The 23268-nt window shown below is 41.9% G+C and overlaps 1 protein-coding gene across 1 annotated transcript in view; it reads right to left on the bottom strand.

The window, feature by feature from the left end:
• ZNF804B (zinc finger protein 804B) overlaps positions 1 to 22698 on the bottom strand; it is a 355486-nt gene extending 332788 nt beyond the window's left edge. The window contains exon 1 of the mRNA XM_030550506.1: positions 22495 to 22698. Within this exon, the coding sequence (XP_030406366.1) occupies positions 22495 to 22602 (108 nt within the window). The 5' untranslated portion in view covers positions 22603 to 22698. The remainder of the gene's footprint in view (positions 1 to 22494) is intronic.
• Positions 22699 to 23268: the final 570 nt, after the last annotated feature.

Raw genomic sequence — 23268 nt, 5'->3', positions numbered from 1 at the left:
CTGAGCACAGTGCCATCACCTGTACACCCATGGGACGTTTTCGATTTCAGCTAAACCAAGAACACGGAACTGAGACAAAACTTCACTCATGTTATAATGCAAACTCTAGACATTCACTAGGCTATTTATTTAAGGATTCCTTAACCCATTCTTTTATTTGGCAGCTTACAGTCTGAGCAATAGAGTGGAGTTTTCTTTTATAGAGTTGTGCATCTGTGCTGTGTTTATGGGGATTCCTGGGACAGCACAGAGGTGATTCCTCAGACTAGAGCAATAAATTAGGTTTTAAATGGTAATATTTTACTAGTGGGTAATTAATTTGGAGTTTTAGGTTGATGAAACCACAACAATACACATGAGGTTATATTAGTTTTCCTGTCCTTCTTCACTATATTGCCCTTACCCCCTTCTGTTTCTCCCAGTGCATTATTTGCCATACATTCAACTAATACACACAGTTATACTGAGGCCATGGCTACACTGGCGCTTTACAGTGCTGCAACTTTTGCACTCAGGGTGTGAAAAAAACACTCCCCTGAGCGCTGCAAGATACAGCGCTGTAAAGCCTCAGTGTAAACAGTGCCGCAGTGCTGGGAGCACGGCTCCCAGTGCTGCAAGCTACACCCATAGAGGATGTGGAGTACGTGCAGCGCTGCTGCCGCGGCAGCACTTTGAAGTGCAAGAGTAGCCATACCCTGAGTGTCCAAATCCTTCTCCAACTTGACCTTTCACTGCTGTCCAGTCACAGATCTCCTTCTGAATCAGTGCCATGTCAAATTTTGCATGTCTAAAACTGAGCCTTTCTTCCCATTGTTTCTATTTTTGTTGACAAAACAACCATCCTCCTGTCACCCAAGATGGCAACCTCTGGGTAATCTTTGACTTCTCTCTTTCCTTTTCCCTGCTCATTGAGTCCCTGGTCTAACTGCCACTTTTTTTCACCTTTATGATATCTCCAGTAGTCATCTTTTCCTCTTTCTCTCCTCCTGAAACACTAGTCCATGCTCCAGTCATTTCCCACTGTGACTACACTAACCTCTCTATTCTAATCCTCCCCCTCTTTGAGTCTCAACTCTGGCTTACACTCTTTCCAAATAACGTCCAGGCATTTTTTTACTTTCAAAGCATTCCACAACTGTACTCCTGCAGCATCTCTGTCCTTACTACCTCCTAAAACTCTACTGTAATCTACCTACACACCACACAATCTTCCCTCCATACTACCTTTTATCTTAGAGCTGGAATATGCTCTCAGGTGCACCCACAAAAATCTGGGAGTAACTCCACTACATCCATTGAATTACTCCAAATTTACGCTGTGAAATAATAGAAGAACTTTATCCTTAGTGCTCTCTTTACAGCCTCCCTATTTGCATATACCAAGCCCACTCTCTCTTCTCTTTCCAGTCACTTCTGAAAAACAACCTGTTCTGCAAACCTGCTGGTAATATCAGCATGAGATGCTTTGTTCACTGCACTGTGCCCTTTAGATTGTAAATACAGATTGTCATTTTTATTGAATATACTCTCCCTGTTGTAAAGGACCATGTACAGTTATGGCATTATATGAATAAATAATCACAGTGCTCTATGGGTTATTTTGTTTCTAATATGTATGTATAATCAAAAATTATGAGTGCCTCTAAGCAGATAATTGACACCTTTATATTTCATAACATGCTGCATATACATTTTAACTCTGAGGTTTAAACCCTACAATTTACTGTACAGCATATGCTATAATCAGAAGCCTAATTTTAAAGAAGCTAATGAAGTCTAATATCTAATGCATGCTTTTGCCACCCTTATTAGTCACATGATGGTAATACAAACATGCAGTAGAACCTCAGGAGTTACGAACCAACCAGTCAACTATAGACCTCATTTGGAACTGGAAGTACAGAATCAGGCAACAGACACCCCCCCACCCCCGCCCAAAAAAGCAAATACAGTACATTATCGAGTTAGCCATAAACTACTAAAAAATAATCATGAACAGGTCTGACTACCAAAAGGAGGCCGCCAGACAACTCTCCAATACCAAATTCTACAGGCCACTTCCCTCAGATCCCACTGAGGAATACACTAAGAAACTACAGCATCTACTCAGGACACTCCCTACCCTAACACCAGAAGAAATCAACATACCCCTAGAGCCCCGACCAGGGTTATTCTATCTACTACCCAAGATCCACAAACCCGGAAATCCTGGACGCCCCATCATCTCGGGCATTGGCACTCTCACTGAAGGACTGTCTGGATATATGGACTCTCTACTCAGACCCTATGCCACCAGCACTCTCAGCTATCTCCGTGACGCCACTGATTTCCTGAGGAAACTACAATGCATTGGTCACCTCCCAGAAAACACCATCCTAGCCACCATGGATATAGAGGCTCTCTACACAAACATCCCACACACAGATGGAATACAAGCTGTCAGGAACACTATCCCTGATGATGCCACAGCACAACTGGCTGCTGAGCTCTGTGCCTTTATACTTACACACAACTATTTCAAATTTGATGACAATATATATCTCCAGATCAGTGGCACTGCTATGGGCCCCCGCATGGCTCCACAATATGCCAATATCTTTATGGCCGACCTGGAACAATGCTTCCTCAGCTCTCGTCCACTCACGCCCCTTCTCTACCTATGCTACATTGATGACATCTTCATCATCTGGACCCATGGGAAGGAGACTCTGGAAAAATTCTACCATGGTTTCAACAGCTTCCACCCCACCATCAACCTCAGCCTGGACCAATCTACACAGGAGGTCCACTTGCTTGACACCACGGTGCAAATAAGTGACGGTCACATTAACACCACCCTATATCGAAAACCTACCGACCGCTATGCCTACCTTCATGCCTCCAGCTTCCATCCCGGACAGATCACACGATCCATTGTCTACAGCCAAGCACTGAGGTACAACCGCATCTGCTCTAACCCCTCAGACAGAGACCAACACCTACAAAATCTCCACCAAGCATTCTCAAAACTACAATACCCGCACGAGGAAATAAGGAAACAGATCAACAGAGCCAGACGTGTACCCACAAGCCTCCTACTGCAAGACAAACCCAAGAAAGAAACCAACAGGACTCCACTGGCCATCACATACTACCCCCAGCTAAAACCCCTCCAATGCATCATCAAGGATCTACAACCCATCCTGGACAATGATCCCACACTTTCACAGGCCTTGGGTGGCAGGCCAGTCCTTGCCCACAGACAACCTGCCAACCTGAAACATATTCTCACCAATAACTGCACACCGCACCATAATAACTCTAGCTCAGGAACCAATCCATGCAACAAACCTCGATGCCAACTCTGCCCACATATCTACACCAGCGACACCATCACAGGACCTAACCAGATCAGCCACGCCATCACTGGTTCATTCACCTGCACATCCACCAATGTAATATACGCCATCATATGCCAGCAATGCCCCTCTGCTATGTACATCGGCCAAACTGGACAGTCTCTACGGAAAAGGATAAATGGACACAAATCAGACATTAGGAATGGCAATATACAAAAACCTGTAGGAGAGCACTTCAACCTCCCTGGCCACACTATAGCAGACCTTAAGGTGGCCATCCTGCAGCAAAAAAACTTCAGGACCAGACTTCAAAGAGAAACTGCTGAGCTTCAGTTCATCTGCAAATTTGACACCATCAGCTCAGGATTGAACAAAGACTGTGAATGGCTTGCCAACTACAGAACCAGTTTCTCCTCTCTTGGTTTTCACACCTCAACTACTAGAACAGGGCCTCATCCTCCCTGATTGAACTGACCTCGTTATCTCTAGCTTGCTTGCTGGCATATATGTACCTGCCCCTGGATATTTCCACCACATGCATCTGAAGAAGTGGGTATTCACCCACGAAAGCTCATGCTCCAAAACGTCTGTTAGTCTATAAGGTGCCACAGGATTCTTTGCTGCTTTTAAAAAATAAAAGGAAATCAGCATTTTTCTTCTGCAAAGTAAAGTTTCAAAGCTATATTAAGTCAATATTTAGTTGTAAACTTTTGAAAGAACCACTATAACATTTTGCTGAGAACTACAAACATTTCAGAGTTCCAAACAACCTCCATTCCCAAGGTGTTCGTAACTCTGAGGTTCTACTGTAAGTACATAAAGATGATAGAAAAGAAAGCAGTTCTTGTTATACTGTATCATATGAGAGCAGTACTTTTTTATTTTAAGGAGACAGCTCCGACTCACTTTAAATGTTTAAAGGTCTTGCATGTATGACACTGTAATTACTGCATCAGTTATCACTCAACTTGCACGAAGAGACACTAAATTAGGATTCACATACCTGCTCTCAGCCAAGTGGAAGAACAAGGAGTTTACCTAAACAGACCAAAAAAAGAAAGGCAGGGAACTGCACCTCATTCTTATTGATCAGCCTGGTACATTTTCTGGCTGTATTTTTTGCAACTGTTTCAAAATTGAAGTATTAACCAAAATAAACAAACAAAATTACTAGTAGAAACTTTCAGAAAAACTGCTGGTTTTGACAGCCTGAATGTCACAACATAAATTGTTAAACTAATGAGCTACAAACCCTTGTGTTATCCTGTACTAACAGTGAAAATTACTACTATTTTACTTATTACCTTAATCATAACTAACTGACAGCTTTCCTTATTGTTTAATTAAAGTGTTCTCAGAATGTAAAATTTAACAAGCTCAAAACCACTACAAAGGTTTGCAAATATCATTTTGTCCAACTCACTATCAACACAATCACTAAATATTTAAATGTCTTAAGCTGTTGGAACCCATGATTTTCATCAGAATATTGATCGTTCCTCAGAGAATCCTATGCAGAGAATAAGCAAGACAATCAGTGCTACTGCAGGGAAATATTTCTGCCTAACCACAGTGGGTGAACCAGGCTTTTTTGGGGTGCTAATGGAGAAGTTGGTAAGACTTAATTTGGGTGCATTCTGCATAAACACAAAGATTTCTCTCAGTAATTGAATTTTTCTGCTCATGGGTGCCAAATAAATAATCCTACATACCATAAATATAACCTCCTTTGCTACAGCCTTTAGCATCAGTCTGTTAAACAGACACAGTTGTCCAAGTTTTGCCCTGCATACCCCCATGTAACCTCACTGACTTCACAGAGGTTCTGCTTGTATAACTAAGGGTAGGGATTATCAATGGAAAAGGTCATAAAAATTGTGTACACATAGATGCTCTTTGTGATGTTACAGGTCTGTGGCCTGTAACATATGAAAAAGGACCAGTTTTCTCATACATTGACTCAACTATGGTATGATCTCAGATAAATCCAATATATAAAACTAAAGTTTCTTTTACATACACCTTTCAAATGTGCATTTTAACCACCCCCTCTCCCCCACACACAAGTTGTGTGTGGATTGACCTAATGTCTCTCACTTGTCCTTTCCCCTCTCTTTTTCCCTGTCTATACTTCCCTCTTCCCCCATCTATATACACTCCTGTGTGTACAGACATTCTCCTAAACTACTCCTATGAGGTGAGATACCCATTTTCTCATGTGACCTTTAAATCCTTCTCAATATTTTGAGCCCCACCTGCTCTAGGTGATCTCACTCCATGCAGTTGCCACACCATAGGCTGCCAAAACTTAGAATGACAACAAGCTGTGTTTTCTGCCCCTTCTGCAGAAAAAGAAGAGTTAAAACAAGACAAAAATATTTTTTTCTGGGTAGCTACATCCTCAGAAACAGCCTGATCCACTAAGATGTAACTTCTGAAAAGGGCAAAATACTTGTGATGTGCAGAGATCCATGAAAATCTTACATTTATGTGTTAAGGGTAGAATTTTGCTGAATTTCCCTAAGAACATTTTGATAAATTTCTGTTCTATTCCTTTAGACTGCTGCAATTGATGAGAAAAGTGAACATCCTGGCTCACAGGCAGGGTAGAGCAAGTTATATTGTATGCTATGCTATAAGAATCACAGATTTATTTTTCTGATGTATAAGATATGCCTTATTAACATCTCTCAGGTTGCATGTACAAGTTTAACGTAAGAGGTAAAAAACTGTATCTAACGCACAAGAGTAAAAGGACATTCCACAGATATCTCCAGGCACTCAAACCTCTCCACTCAAGGAAATGTTTGAAAAAAGAGATGGGCCTTATACTGTGCCCTAATGCTCAACAGAACTGGCTTTGTCAGATGAGAAAAGGAAGTGAATTTCAGAGTCAAGCATCCTCTACAGAGAACAAATTCAAAACATATAAATAAAGGGCCAGTTGTAAGTGTCTCAGCTAACCTCATCTGCCACTGTAGTATGTGGAGAAAAAAAGGCAGCAAGAACATTATAGATCAAAGTCAATTTACTATCAGGATCTCTTCCCCCAAACAAACAGCACCACCTCCATCTTATCCAAACTGAGCATCAGCAGCCAATTTGTTCTCAGTCAACCCTAGTCTCTATTTATCATCCAATCTTGATAAAAATATAACAGAGTTACTTGTCATCTGCATCCTGATGACACCGCATCTTAAATAATTATTTTTTGTTAGTGCTGGCAGAGTGCTTGGCACTGAGTAACCCACAAGGAGTTTACAATCTGGCTTAAATAAAACGGAATACAGTGGTAATGGAGAAGGAGGGAGGTTTATGCAAATTAATGTAATGAGAGCGTTTGCTTTCAAAAGCCACACATCATGCTAGTTCCACTAATTCTGTTATATTGAATGGAAGGTTATAAGGTCATTTCAGGCACGAACAAGAGTGGGCAAAGGAAGCACTGAGTTGGGCATTGTTGGCAAACTTAAGAGAGGAGAGTTGTTAATTATGCAATAAGAAGCAAGTGTTGATACATAAGCCTGCTGGAATTCTTCAGAGCTTCATTGGGGAAGAGGAGAACTGTATTATTCTTTTAAATTGTTACATAACTTGGTTTTGGTAAGGCTTGTTTACAAGCTTCTTAAAGGGAGCATGTGACCAGGCCTACATGGAGGGTGATGCTCATTTTATTTCCTGAGCTCATAAAATGTTGTTAATGCAGGCACAATTTTCTGCTCAGGATGGCAGCAGAAGAGGCAATCTGATTATATTGCATGATCTTTTCTAAAAGCATTGGGGTAAATGGTGTCTCAGTGTTACCCAGAGCTCCCAGCTAACTGGCCTGATATGACAGAGGCAGCGAGGATGGGGCAGCATAAACTGTTTCACCTCTTCCCTACCCTTCCTCTATCCAAGGGGTTGTACCAAGGAGCTGTACCTATGCTCCAGCAGGTACGAGATCCAGGAGTGCTAGTAAAACTTTATTTTCAGACCCCAGTCAGCACATGGATCAAGATTACACCAATTTCTCACATTACAGGAGTCAGAGTATTCTGGCTCCAGTAGTTACTGTTAGAGGGATGGCTGTTGTCGTTGCTCTCTGTAGAGCTGATGACAAAAAAAGGAAGGCTCCCTGAACCATTTTTACCTTGTGTATTCATGCAGGGGCCGGCCACCTGGGTATAGCTTGCTCACTTTCCTTCCAGCGCACACTGTGCAAACAACAGGATGATAAGGTCCTATGAACATAAACTTTCCTTCTCTGGCTTTCAAGCAGATTTCTCTGGTTTTGGCCTTGTGCTATACAAACATTAGCAAGGATCTATGAGCTAATTTTGAAGAACAGATGGTTTTACAGCTTTCCCTAGAAATCAAATGTTATTTAAGATTTTAAAACGTTACCTCTCTAGCTGAAACTTGCAATCTGGGTAAAACCAACATGCACATTTAACAGCGACTAAAGGGCTGAGCCTACAGCCTTTGGGCACCCCTGTGCCATATTAAATCAATTGTTCTTTCAGGTGAGACAAGAATACATACCCTGAATAGATAATATGAGCTTTAGAGATATCCAGTGTGAACCATTAAAAGGACCAAACCCTGGCCTCATTGAAGTTAGTATCAATACTCCCACTTCACAGGATGAAAATTTGGCCCCCAAATAATAAGAGGAGACTTCCAAATCCACATTATGCAGATGTTAGGCTTTGTGCCAGGCCTAGAATGTTATCTTTTCCCCTCTTTCTTATGGCTGTTGAGGAGAAAGTGGCTGTGATAGCTAAGTTTAGGGGCACTCCTTTGGTTTATGTTGTGATTTTTAAGCTGGCTGGGTGCCCATAGTTATATTTTAAAGATCTGAAGTAATAAACAATATAATGCATTACTGAGCAATAAAAACTGCTACATTACATAGTATGTACCAAGGAATATTAATCCTTGTTCTACATAGTATTCAAGACACCATAGAGATAAACTGATCTTCAATAGGGAAGTATACAACCAGAAAGTTCACATATTCAGTATTTATTTTGATGCTGTTTTCATTTCATAGGGTATGGATATGATTTCAACATCAAAAGGCACAAGTCTGTGATTCTTCTATCACTTATTAATAACTAATAGACATTTTTCACTCACCACAGAAAGTAAAACTACCTAAAATGGCATCTACATTGTGTATAAATCATTCTGCAGTGTTGCTAAGCCTCTCTTAGGTTGCCTGTTTGCCATAGAAAACAGCTTAGGATATATTTACCACTTCAGCAGAAGTTCAAAACTTTTGTTAAAGGACTCTGTGTATACCACAGACCTTACCTGGTTGAGCTCACTAAACTTCACCTTTCCATTTGAGTTTTGGGTTCTATATTTTAAAATGAAATAGAATGAATGCTATATGAGACTGATGTTGTTATCAACGTATACAGATGCATGCTATGTAATATACTTACTTCTTTGAAGAAACAGTATAGTGTAGGTTTATAGAGGCTGTTAACAAGCATTTAGATAGCTAGGAAAAACTGGACTCTCCAGTGCAAATAAGTGATGGTCAGTTAAATACCACCCTATATTGGAAACCTACTGACCACTATACTTACCTACATGCCTCCAGCTTCCATCCAGGACATATCACATGATCCACTGTCTACAGCCAAGCCTTAAGATACAACCAAATTTGCTCCAATCCCTCAGACAGAGACAAACACCTACAAGATCTTTATCAAGCTTTCTTAAAACTATAATACCCACCTGTGGAAGTGAGGAAACAGACTGACAGAGCAAGACGGTTACACAGAAATCACCTACTACAGGACAGGCCCAACAAGGAAAATAACAGAACACCACTGGCCATCACATACAGCCCCCAGCTAAAACCTCTACAGCACATCATCAACGATCTACAACCTATCATGGAAAATGATCCCTCACTCTCACAGACCTTGGGAGGCAGGCCAGTCCTCGCTTACAGACAGCCCCCCAACCTGAAGCAAATACTCACCAGTAACTACACACCACACCACACCACAGAAACACTAACCCAGGAACCAATCCCTGTAACAAACCTCATTGCCTACTCTGTCCCCATTTCTACTCTAGCGACACAATCAGAGGACCCAATCACATCAGCCATACCATCAGGGACTCATTCACCTGCACATCTACTAATGTCATACATGCCATCATGTGCCACATTGGCCAAACCGGACAGTCTCTATGTAAAAGAATAAATGGACACAAATCAGACACCAGGAATGGTAACATACAAAAGCCAGTAGGAGAACACTTCAGTCTACCTAAACATTCTGTAACAGATTTAAAAGTAGCCATACTTGAACAAAAAATCTTCAAAAACATACTTTAAAGAGAAACTGCAGAGCTAAAATTCATTTGCAAATTTAACACCATTAATTTGGGCTTGAATAGAGACTGGGAGTGGCTGGCTCACTACAAAAGCAATTTTCCATCTCCTGGAATTGACACCTCCTCATCAATTATTGGGAGTGGACTATATCCACCCTGATTGAATTGGCCCTGGTTCTCCACTTGTGAGGTAACTCACTTGTCTTCATGTGTCAGTATAACAATGCCTGCATCTGTAATTTTCACTCCAGGCATCTGAAGAAGTGGGTTTTTTTACCCACAAAAGCTTATGCTCAAATAAATCTGTTAGTCTTTAAGGTGCCACCAGATTCCTCGTTGTTTTTGTGGATACAGACTAACGTGGCCACCCCCTGATACTAATCCACTGTGTGTGTATATTGAATGGTGAACCTACATGACTGGACTTCTTAATTTTATTTTTCTTTTATAAAAAAGAAACAAAAAATATTTCTTAATATCTCTAGGCCAACTCCTGATGCTTCTGCCCAGCAAGTGTGAGACCCAGCTAGGCTGGAGAGAAGAAGTTACTCCCTGGGTAGGGCCCACAGAGCTGCTCCATGGCTGCCAAAGCCTTGCCCACTCCTCAGACTCTGTCCCCACCACCACACTGTCTTACATTGCAGTTCAGTTCTCAGAGTCACATTTGGAGGAACGCAATGCCTCTCCTAACTCATGTCCCTGACGGAAGCATCTAAACAGATGAGTGAAAGATAGTAAATGAGAAAGTGGCCAGCTATTTTCCCACAGCAATGGAGTCACCTGACTGCCTTGAAGTGGAGTCTTTGGCCACCATTGAGACTTAGTGGGACCAAAGAACTTCTCCCCTCAGTGGGCAATCAAAGTAGGGAGAGAGCATTGCAGGCCTCCAGGAAAATCCTCTGTAATACTTATAAATGCTGCTTCGAAGACTCACACCAAATCCCCTAATCCAGCAGTTCTCAAACTGTGAGTCATAACCCTCAAATTGGTCACAATCCTGTTTTAATGGGGTCGCCAGGGCTGGCTTAGATTTGCTGGGGCCTGGGGCCAAAGCCTGAGCCCAACTGTCTGGGACCGAAGCCTGAGGGCTTCTGCCTTGGGCAGTGGAGCTGAGATTACAGGGCCCCTGCCTGGGGCTGAAGCCCCTGGGTTCTGGCTTTGCCACCCGCTTGGGGCAGCAAGGCTTTGGCCTCCACCCGGGGTGGCAAAGATCAGGTGGACTCAGGCTTCAGTCCCCTCTCCTGGGGTCATGTGACAATTTTTATTGTCAGAAGGGGATTGCGGTGCAATGAAGTTTGAGACCCCCTGCCCTAATCTGTGAGCTCCCTCTCATGAGAACCAGATTTTGCACAGATTTTATCTAGTAGAGAGCTTAGAACGACACAGGTTAAAGGCAATAGGCTGCAAGTCAGGAAACCTAAGGAGCTAATTTAAGAGACACACTCTCCCTGCTAGAATGCCTCCACAAAAAATATCAGCATTCAGAGCTTTTCACAGCTCACTCCTAAACAACTCCTAAAGTCCCGAGGATCTGGTGATAAGTACAGACCAATGGTCCGTATTGTTAACTTTTAAAACACATGCAAATCATGATTACAAAAATCAACACCACAAATTTCCACTGAAAATTGCATTGAAAAATATGTGAAACGGCATAATTATCAGACTGATGAAGAAGATGCATATTCCTGGCATGTACATTCACTGGGAGATAAATGCATGGGCTCAAATTTTCAGTACCTGGTGAGATCACAGTCTTTATCTAGGTTATAAATATGAATTTAGAAATTTATTTCATTTTTAAAGCAAAACCCCTTGTGTAAAAATGTTCTGCTATCAAAGATAATATGAAAGGAATTTCTGTTTCTTACACTTTGTAATCTAGTTTCGCAAGCCTTCCTTACATTATACAATCTAAGCTGGAAACGCACGCTGCAGATTTATTGTCGATTACAACTGAGAATTTTCTCACCAACACCAAATACTCCTCTCCAGTTCAGCCTGAGCAGAATATAGATAGAACATTTCTTTTGACACAAATGTACTAAAACAGTTTTAGAGGGTATTGTGGGAAAAACATCAATTGAAAAATTAATAGCAACTTGAGTTGATTAATATATGCATTGTTTCAGAGCTGCATGCAATCTTCTTGGCAATAATTCTATTTCTCTGCTTAAGCCAACTTCCCAGTTATCATTATGCATAACTTTGAAACTAGGACAAAAAAAAAACTTTTATGATAATGTTTACATCCCATATAGTATGCGCATAAATTTAATCTAGCATAACAGAAAACCCAAAAGCTGCCCTTTTATTACAAAAATAGTAATGGTTATCTTGCTGTTGGATGCACAGCAATATATAGAGAGCACTAAACAACACTCTCAGATATGCAAACATACATCTCATAACAAATCCTTGTTACTCATATGCAGTAATTGATTTCACAAGATAAGCAGTGATGAGAACCCACATAAAACATACAAATGCAGGAGTGAACCCTGAATGTTTAGATTAATATTACAGTGACTCTCTGATATAATGCATACAGAGTATAATCATAAACCAAGAATTTTTTAATAACTTCTGAAACATTTTTTAAAACATATGAGTAAACAATAGAGCTGGTGGAATACTGCAAAAACAGTGTTGGCAGATGTTCATTTGAATTTCAAAAATCTGTTTGGTTCAATCATATTAAAATCCCTACAATAACTCTTCCCTTAAAGTCGTCCCAGTTGACATTATTTCATTATTAGGTTGATGATCTACTAGAGAACATACTCATCTAAAGTCGCGCAAAGTTCCTTCATAAGGTTGTTTGGCTTGCTCTGCTTGCCTGCCCGGTGCTCCTGCTGGGGAGCAGGCAAGGCCCTGACCCCGCTCCCTGGCAGGAGCGCCAGGCAGGTGGAAACCCGCGGGCAACCCCGGTGCCCCAACTCCACTACGGTTCTGCCTCAACCAAGCTTCATAATCATCATTGGTGAGTACAGTATTACATTGTTTAAAATTATTTAGGACTTATACATATGTAAATAATGTCTTTTGTCTGGCGGAAAAAAATTCCCTGGATCCTAACCCCTCTCCTCCAGTTATATTAATTCTTATGGGGAAATTGGTTTCACTTAACATTGTAGCATTTTTCAGGAACATAACTACAATGTTAAGCACAGAGTTACTGTATTTATTTGCTATTCAGGAACATTTGCATGGATGCACTTTTGCATGCATACATATTTGAGGCATTATTGTTCTTCCTCATGGGGATTACTTATATCCTGGAGTTGGTGAATCAGACTCTTAATGATGCTACACTTGAGGTTGAGGGTTCCAGTTTTCCACAGGTTCACTTATGTACATCCAGTGATCTTTGGCAATGACTTCACACTTTTGAGGGCAGATTTTGACTCTTTATGTAAACCATAGCTCACTTAGGAATACAATATTGTTTTGTAGTGATGTCCTAGATCAGAGGTGGGCAAACTTTTTGGCCTGAGGGCCACATTCCAGAATAGAAATTGTATGGCAGGCCATGAATGCTTACAAAATTGGGGTTAGGGTGTGGGAAGGGGTGCAGGTTCCATCTGGGAGCCTGAGCTCTGGGGTGAGGCAGTGGATGAAAGGGTGCAGGAGGGTGCTCTGGGCTGGGATTGATGGGTTTGGAGAGTGGGAGGGGGATCAGGGATGGGGCAGGGGGTTGGGGTCTGGGGAGAGACTCAGGGATGCAGGCTGTGAGCGGCACTTTCGGCTCCTGGAAGTAGTGGCATGTCCATTCTTTGGCTCCTATGCAGAGGCACGGCCAGGCGGCTCTGCACACTGCCCCATGCTGTAGCTCCCATTGAAACGCTGGAGGGGGCCATTAGAGCACATAGGAGCTGGAGCAGGGCCATGCCGCAGCTTCTGGGAGCCCGACCCTGTGCCCTGGCTGCAGCGCCTAAGCGGGGCCCGATCCTGCTCCCCAGCAGGTGCTCACGGACTGGCTTAAAACAATTCATGGCCCAGATCCAGCCCGCAGCTTGCCCACCTCTGTTCTAGATCATGAGCTGTCAAAGAAGCATCAGAGTTTGTGGTGTGGTTGTGATTCCCATGATGCACCATCTCCCCTCACAAAGAGGGGAGAATGTGGGCATCATGGGAGATGAAGTTCAGATAGGAACCAGATCTTAAATAGGAGAGTGGGAGAATAAGGCAACTGAACTGAAACTCCCATGAGGCAGTTTCATTTCAGAATTTAAATTTTCCAGTTTTTGATTTTTCACCAAAAAGACACAATTTTCCATAGGGAAAAAAAATCCTAACAGCTCTACCTCTCTTCTCCTGCCTCCGCACCAGATATCCTAACATGGTGAGAAAAGTGACATTTCCAGTTCTCAAAGTATGATTCCCACAAGAACTAGTGAGATGGAACACAAGGACTTAAAGGTGCTTAACAAGCATTATGTGCCAAACACAAATCTTGTAGCTGAAAGAGATAAATTCTATCAAATAAACTAAATGAAAAGAGAAAAATATCTCTGCATTCTAGCCAGTCTTAAAAATCCATTTTTTTTTTGGTTATAACTTTTTACAAGAAGCCCTTACAAATCATTTGTTCTTGGGATAAGGAAACCTGAATTAAAGAGAGGCTACTGAGCACTGTTCATACAAAAGATCTCATCCTGAAATGAGACTACTCACATAAGTAAAGTTACTCACTTGCTTTAGTCTTGAATGGCATAGGGAAAAATTCTCCATTTGAGAAAGCACCTCTGTCAGTTTTGCACGTGAAGGGAGCAAAGTCCAGTCCATGGACAAAGATGACTATATAATTCACGGCATCCCAGATAAGCAAAACGGATGTGTTGCTGGAGAAACAAAGCACTGTTTCTTCAACAAGCTATAGTGTAGGAGCCATGGTAAGAAGGGACAGCAAGCTGCCCAGGCCTGAAAGGCACCACAACAGTTCAGAAAGGAGTGTGCTGAGAAGAACTAATTAATGCTTACCAGAGTGAACCATCAACCTAGCTACTTGAGGAATGGCCGACTTCAAAAACTGTGCCTCTTCATTCTATATCATTTCTCAAAACTGTATGTAACGCAGAATAAACTGAACTGAAATAGTGGGGTGAGTGTAAATATACATGAATTGAAAGTCTGAGAAGAAGTGGATACAACGATAACAATACCTGTGATTTCTGAAGAAACAAACACTTACTGACGCAAAACTGAGAGAAGCTAATCTAATTTTACAAAACAATAATCAGGGAACAATAAAAGTATTAGGATGGCAGGAGAGCATGTCAAAACATGAATGCACCTGTTTATCATTACCATTAATTGTGGATGAAGGAAATGGCCCTTTGCTGACAGCAGACATTGGCTGAAGAAGATTGAATTGGACTGTAATGCCACGCACAATGTGTTGAATCCAGTGACAGAATTAAAAATAAACTATGAAGCTCTATATAACACATATGCAGGGTTAATAAAAGGTATAACAGCAAAGCTGCATGTGGCTAAAAGTGCATTTATGCATTTATAAAGGCCTGTCCTGTTCCTTATGCTTTGCAGGAACTCATAGAAAGGCAGCGAGAAGAATTGAAAAAGCAGGAAATCATTTCACCTGTGAAGTTCAGTGAGTGGGCTGCATGACTGTTTATGCTCCCAAAAGGGGCAGAGGTGTTAGAATTTGTAGGAAATATAGCACAAGTCAGCAGGAGATGCAGGAAAACCTCTGATGTGTAAAATGTCTGAAGTGACAAGTTTAGAAATACCTAGATGTATGTGGGAGTGATTTTACCTAGTTATTGCACCTATGCCTACAAAAGTGCATAGTTTTGCAAGTGTGCTGTATGCTTTCATTCTAGAGGGGGAGGAGAGTTTCCTGGCAGGTGGCCACAGTCTACTGCTCCTGACACTTTTGTCACAGAGAAATGTAAGTACCGTTTTCTGCTTTTACCTCCCTGTTTTGTGGCTTTTTGATTATTTTGTAACTTTGATTCCATTTATCCTGTCTTTTCACAGAAGCTAAAGAAGAAACTGTACAAGTCAGTTTATTTGTTGCAGCTGTCGGTTTATTGTTTATTCCTTTTTTTTTAACCAAAAGTTTTATTTTATATTTCTGTGCCTATAGTATGTCCCCAGTGGTTTCTATGGCAGAGCAAACAGCAGACTCATTTTCACTGCTGTCAGAACTGCTAAGGGGACAGAGCATTGTGGGATGATGTGTTTATGCTGAGAGATATACTGGCTACGTGGCTTGCCAGCTACTATTCACAATTGCATCTCTCAGGGGGACCCCTCCTTTCCAGCAGCCACCATCTATTTCTAATTTCATATACTGTGTGTTGGAGAACTGCCTGGCCCTTAACTTGCTTTCTTAGTGTGCCCCATAGTTGTGCTTGGTGCAGGTCCCTCCTTCATGGTGGCCATGAAAAGGCACTTTCTTTGTTCAGGTCCAAAGTAAGCTCCACAGTAAGGGAAAATTGAGAACTACCAGTGACCCGACCCTACCCTGCTATTTTGTACCTGGTGTCCCTAATTCCACAATCTTCACATCATCTCCTACTTTGTGAGATGTTTTTAAAACTCCCACTGTTCCTACTTGCTATACAGAGGGACGAGGAGATGAGTCAGTTGTAGAGTTCTTATTGCACCTGCTTCTGTGTCTGTGGCCATATTATATTATTTCTAAGTATGTTTGAATTATTTTTATTTTTTTAATTATTGGAACAACAGTGCATATGCCGACTAACCTCTGCTAACAGAATGAGACACACATTTTTTAAAATTTAGCCTTTTAGAACTGAGAATTCACTTTGCATATTGGTGAAATGATGCCACTGTTGAAATGTAATATACCAGCCCTTTAGCCCTTACTACAAAACAGTATGGGGAAAGGAGGTGAAAAATACTGTATTCAATTGAAGCTGCAGGGAAATTTATTGAAGAAGTTGAAATTTGGCTACGACATTGGATTCAACTCTGTTTTTGCAAAAATACCAAGGAATTTTTTAATAACCCTAAGTAATATAAACTTTGAGATATAAACTGAAGTATGTATCTGAAAACCCTCAAACAGCATAGTGCAAACTAACAGCTTTGGCTGAGAACTGATTCAGAGGGAAGAGAACCAGCTGAATCACCAGCACCACTTCCTCAAGAAGCCTGAGTTCTTCTTGGAAGTTTCATATCCAAGTACTTACCCGCTCCAACCCTGCTAAGCCCCGTGAGACGTCACAGGATGACTTTCTGAGAGGGTTGGCCGCAGATCAGTATCACAGTATATCGGTCACAGATGAAGAAACTACATACAGTGCATTGATCAATGTAATCTATTCTAGGCCATAAAAATCCTCCAGAGTGTCACAAATCCCCTGTAAATGCTTGATTTAGTGTTTGGATCTCATTGCATTTAGCTAAGAGAAGTCTTATTAGAAAATTTCCTACTACCTACACATGAAAGGCTCAAAACCTAAGTTATTCCAACTAAAGTCAGAAAGACTAAATATCTTAAAGACAAAAGTGCTGCTCTTGGGCAAGATATTTCTCTCCTCTGTTCAGACCACTCATTATTTTCCATCATCTTGGCATCATACTTGAACCTGAAATTCTGTGGATTTCCCACATTTCTTTGTGTCCATTAATATACCTGTACTGCCTCTAGAACACTGACCATATACAACTCCATGATGTGTGCTACTGAGTCCACTCCACTTCTGCTAAAATCCTCACCAGTACTTCCACAGCCCACTCTTTTATTTCCATATTTGAAGGTCCTCACATAGCCCCTTTCCCCTAAGAGGGAGGGATGGTGGGGGGCAGACAAACCATTATAGTGCAGATCCTATGCCACTGCCTCTCCCCTGAATAAATGCCATATCACCTTCCTCTACACAGACAGAATGCACATCTACTTGTAGTCTCCCTGATACTGCCACACTCATTATGCCATAGGACCTTCTACAGACATGGAGGAGAGGCTGGATTTGCTTACTGTACAATAGAATCATAGAATATCAGGGTTGGAAGGGACCTACAATAGCAAAATACACTAAATAAATACTATGAAAGAATCCAGTCTGAGAAACCCTTGTTCACATAGCCATGAAATTTGATAAAGGTATTTAAAATATTCACTACTGTTCTCATTTCTGAAAGCATAGCCTTAAGCCTACTGACATTTCATGGTCTGTTAATACAGAACTCTTTAAATATAGAAAGGTACACATTATACATTAAAGACTATGTAGACTCATGTGTGAGATAGCCTGTACTTTATCAACCTAGGATTGCTTAAACAGTAAAAATTATAAATATTGCATATTCAAGACTATTGCCATAAAAAATTACCACAAGACATAAATCTATATCTTTCAAACTTAAATTTGGAGTTATTAAATAAAATCACAAGTACAGTATAGTACAGAAGACATAAATGTCTCATGCTCAAAACTTCCCTTCTGAAACTTTAAATCATAACTAATATTGGATAATATTTCTAAGCACTAAAATGTGTTTGTTAAGTCTTACAGGCACTAACCCTTGGTATGTAGAAGTTTGCATCAGTAATGTTATAATATATGCTGATGCTTTTTTTGTTCACCTCTAAGTTTTATACAATTTCAATCTAGATAGAGCTGATGATCAATAAGGATGAAGTTATAGTTATGTAGCTACCCATAGGTAAATCTATAGTACCACTGCTTCCTAAATATGATACTGAAGTCGTACCTAATTTAGCAACTAGTAACTTCTAACATGTTTGTCTAAAAGAAGTCCATGGTCTTTTATCATCATTCCAGGTTATAATGTAGATTACAAGGAAGGTTTCAATCCTCCAAATACTTTAAAGACACGAGTAATTTTACTTATGAATAATTACACTGGAGTAAATTGGAGTTTTATGTGGGTAAAGTGAGCCAGTCTTGGCCTTGAGTGACCACAGATGTAATTATGTAGGTACTAGTTATTACTCAGTAGTTAAAGTTTGATCCAATGTTTCCACTTAAAACAGACAATGAGTCCTGTGGCACCTTATAGACTAACAGATGTACTGGAGCATAAACTTTTGTGGGTGAATACCCACTTCGTCGGATGCGTGGTATTCACTCAGGAAAGCTTATGCTCCAATATATCTGTTAGTCTATAAGGTGCCACAGGACTCTCTGTCACTTTCTACAGATCCAGACTAACACGACTACCCCTCTGATATTTAAAACAGAGATTCTCAGATTAAGTGAAAAAAAAAATAGTGTTACTGCAACATTCAGATTCAGAAATTACGCACTCAGAAGTACAGAAATTCAAGACTTAAAGTTACTCCCAACATTAACTCAGCAATGTTACATATCCTATACACTTCATGGTGTACATTAATAAAAAGTAATTGTACCTTATTATTTACAGCAACAAAGAGTCCTGTGGCACCTTAAAGACTAACAGATGTATTGGAGCATAAGCTTTCGTGGGTGAATGCCCACTTCATCAGATGCATGCTATCACTGGGACAGGACTGAATCTTGCCTACTAAGCCATCTCCCGATGACTTAGTCTAATCCAGCGGTTCTCAACCAGGGGTCTAGGCCCCCCGGGGGGGCCGCAAGCAGGTTTCAGGGGGTCCGCCAAGTAGGGCCAGCATTAGACTCGCTGGGGCCCAGGCCAGAAAGCCAAAGCCCCAATGGATGGGGCTGAAGCCCAGGTCCTTGAGTCTCACTACCCAGGGCTAAAGCCAAAGCCTGGGCAACATAGCTTTGTGGGGGCCCCTGTGGCATGGGGCCCCAGGCAACTGCACTACTTGCTACCCCCTAATGCTTTTACATGCAGAAAACCAGTCATGGTGGCACAGGTGGGCCATGGAGTTTTTATAGCATGTTGCGGTGGGCCTCAGAGAGAAAAAGATTGAGAAATGTGAACCCCTGACTAACCTTCCAAAACCCTGAGCAGGTTCAAAGAGAAGCCATTAAAAATCATCCCTGTTGGAAAAATCTTCTTTCCCTCCAAATGTGGAATTTCCCCTTGCAGTTATTCTGGATGAAGAGTCAGGACTGGCATGATTCACTCCTGTCCCAGTGATAGCATTCCTAGATATACAATTTCACAGCTTTAACTCTCATGGCCCGTGAGTCCAGAAACGGGAGTTTTTGTCTTTGTATGTTGGAAAGGGGACACAAATGGGACCTTTTCTCTCCCACTGATCCCTGTACAGTGGGGCGCATGATTACTAAGGCACTTTGATTTACAGACAGAGGAAGCGAAACAAACACCAAATAATTTTTTTAACTATTTATTTTTAAATTATTTTTAAGTGCCTGTTCTGCTGTCTGATACTTGTATCAAAACAAAAGTTACTCCTGAGTTTCCAAACAATCTTACATGATTATCTCAAAGGAATTACACGCTAATGAGAAATAAAAATGTTACATTTATTTCATTTGGTGCCCAGATTCAGAGGACTGGTATCATACCCCACTGTGTAGGGCTGTAGGCTAAAAGAAAGGGAAACAAGTTGAAAACAGAGGGAAATAGTATATTCCAACTATAATTTTAGGGTACATATTTCCAATTACTTTTTTCCAATTTGAGCTCGATAAATTGAATACAAGGAAAGTCCTACTAAATTTTAACTGTTAACATTTTATATCTCTCCCACTTAGAGAATATTGGATCCTTTGAGGGGAGTGGGTGGAAAGGGTATTCACTACGTTTTACCTCTCTTTATAACTTGGACAGAAATATCATTTTAAATACACCACAAATAATCTATTCATAGAGTTCTAACACCTTGTGCCAGGAATGCATATATGCAAGAAATGCAGAATTGAGGCTATATATTAGAACTCTATCAAAGTAGTTTGGAAGACACATTTACTATGGATATTAGATAATCTATAATTGAAAAGTAGGAGAAAAAATCCATATGTTTTTTCTATTTCTCTGTTGCATGCCACATACAAATATGCATATTTCATGCACATAGAGACAATTCATTTGTACATGCAGTTATAAGAAGAGCTAAATTGTTACTAAGGATTTTTACAAGACCTTCTGTTACAAAGTTTTACATGAAATACTGTGAGCTTGATTCTGCTATTACTAGCAGTGATGTAAGCCAGGAGAAGCTCCAATGAAATCAATAGACTCATACTGGTGTGAACTTGTGTACATGAGAATAGATTCAAGCTCACTGTATAAGGAAAATTATATATATACATATACACACACACACACACACACTTATAAATATTTAAGGCCTAATCCAAAGACTTCCACTGACTCCAAAGAGGTTTGGATCAGGCACTTAAGTCAGAGATCCTGAAACAGTTCAAAAAGTATTAGACTATGGTGAATACCATACCAGCAGTTTTACTATACTGTGTGATAAAAATAAAGCAATGGAAATAAAATCCCCACATGTGAGGTCTCAGCACTCTGCCCTCTTACACTGTGTAGATTTCGGTTATATATGGAATTATTATTCAGATGACTCTATTGAATTGTTTTTGAATTATGAAACAAATAGGAAGCAGGGACTTTAATTACAATTGCATTTTCTAAAGTACAGACTGATACACATCAATAGAGGGAAATCTGGCCCTATTTAAGTCAATGAGAGTTTTGCCAGGACATCGGTGGGGACAGGATTTCACTTATTGTACACTAGCAGTGTACTGTAATGATAAGCTCTGTTTATGTTCTCTGAGCTTCATTATCCATATGTAGTTTACACCTTCAGCTTTAATAGGTTTGTGAATGGAACAATTACATTTCAGTCACTGAACAACTTAAAAATAATGATGTCTCCATAATAATTCAGATTAAAGCATACAAAGATACTATGAAAGCAGCAAAGAATCCTGTGGCACCCTATAGACTGTTAGTCTATAAGGTGCCACAGGATTCTTTGCTGCTTTTACAGATCCAGACTAACAGAGCTACCCTTCTGATAAAAGATACTATGCATTCTAGTCGGTCATTCTTATAACTAACAAGCAACAACCGGAATCAGACCTAGAGTACCTTCTCTTGACATGATTCTCTATCTTATTTCTACAGCCCTCTTAATGAAGGGGAACCAAACCTGGTCCCATGAATTCTTTATCTTTAAGATCACCTACCAAGACAGATACTATGGTATAAAATGCTTTTTAGCAACCCAGAAATGTTTTGTTTAAACATCTTGACAATCTATATTTTTAGCAACCTTTCCCAAATCTTGATAAATTCTATATGGTCTTCCAGGATTGATCTTGATAGGTAGTGCTTTTACCCCAAAGTCAAATAGATGTGACATACAAGGTCAGTTTTAACAGACAGGAAAACAAATAAAAGGTTGAGCATTCCTCTACACATTGCAGAATCTACTAAACCATTACACTTGAAGCTGATCAGGCAAACGTTAGAGTGCCCCATCTCACCGGCTAACTTTTCTGTAAAACAAGAAGCTGCTGCAACTCATCAGCCACCTACAAAAATAACCTAACATCTTTCAGTTTGTGTCACCAGGCTACAAAGCGTTAAGGGGGAAATCTTTTTCCCCAACCATCAAAGCAACAGAGCCGCTGCAAAACCCGTTAATCTCAGCCGCTCACATCACAAATAACTGTCTCGGGAGAAACTTTTCCAAGTGGCTCACAGAGGCAGAGTGACAGAACCAGCGAACCTCTGTAAAACACCCAGATTACCGACTCTCGCTCGTGCCTAGGCAGAGCAGTACAGAGACACTCCCCACACACACCGTGCGCGCTTATGTGTTGATACACGATCCTGGTGACCCCCATCCTCCCTCCCGTTGGTGTGTCTACCTGAGTGTAAGGGAATGAGCAATGCCAGTTACCGAGGAGTGAGCGCCTTTCTTGCAGAGCGGTCCCCTGAAGACTCCTTTAATGCCACGGTAGTGCCCGTTGCTGAGATGCCTGGAGCTGATGACCAGGTAGCACGCCATGCGGGTCCGGGCGGGCTGAGGACAGGGCAGGGGCTCAGTCCCGCCGTGCGCTGCTTGCGGGGGGGAAACGCGGGCTGGCCCCTCCTCAGCAGCAGCAGCAAGTGCTACCCCCGCTGGGGACACCGCCAGCGTGAAGCGGCGGCGAGCTCTGCCCCCGCGACGCGTCTCGCTCTTCCGCAGCACCCGCCTTACAGCTGCCGGCAGCAGGATGCGCCGAGGGCAGCAGCGGCAGCCCGAGCGCAGCCTGGAGGCGGCCAGTCCGCATGCTGTTCCGCGGGGCTCCGGCAGCTCCGCCAGGAACCAGGGCAGGGCGCAACTTCCAGGCCGGGGGCGGCACCTCGCTCGCTAGTCCCGCACCCCCCAGCCGCGGGCACCGGCAGGCGCAAGCCAGGCGGGGGGGTCTCCGAGGCAGCCGGTCCCGCCGCCCGGCGGGGCGCTGCCTGCACCGCGCTGGCTCCGGGTCCCGGGCACCAAAGTCCTTCACGTGCCGCCGCCGCTGCGGCCAGCGCCTGAGCGCGGGGGCGGCGCCGGGAGAGCCCCTCAGCCGGTGCCGGCGGCCCCGGCCCGCGAGCGAGGCAGCAGGTGGGAGCTGCCCCTCGCCGCTGTGCTGCCGGGCGGGCTCGGAGCAGCGGGGACAGCGGCGGGAGAGGCGCCCGCAGGCGGGGG

Source organism: Gopherus evgoodei, chromosome 2, assembly GCF_007399415.2.
Source record: "Gopherus evgoodei ecotype Sinaloan lineage chromosome 2, rGopEvg1_v1.p, whole genome shotgun sequence".
Classification (NCBI taxonomy): Eukaryota; Metazoa; Chordata; order Testudines; family Testudinidae; genus Gopherus; species Gopherus evgoodei.
Note: the sequence above shows the minus strand (reverse complement) of the source record. Positions and strands in the feature narration are given on the sequence as shown.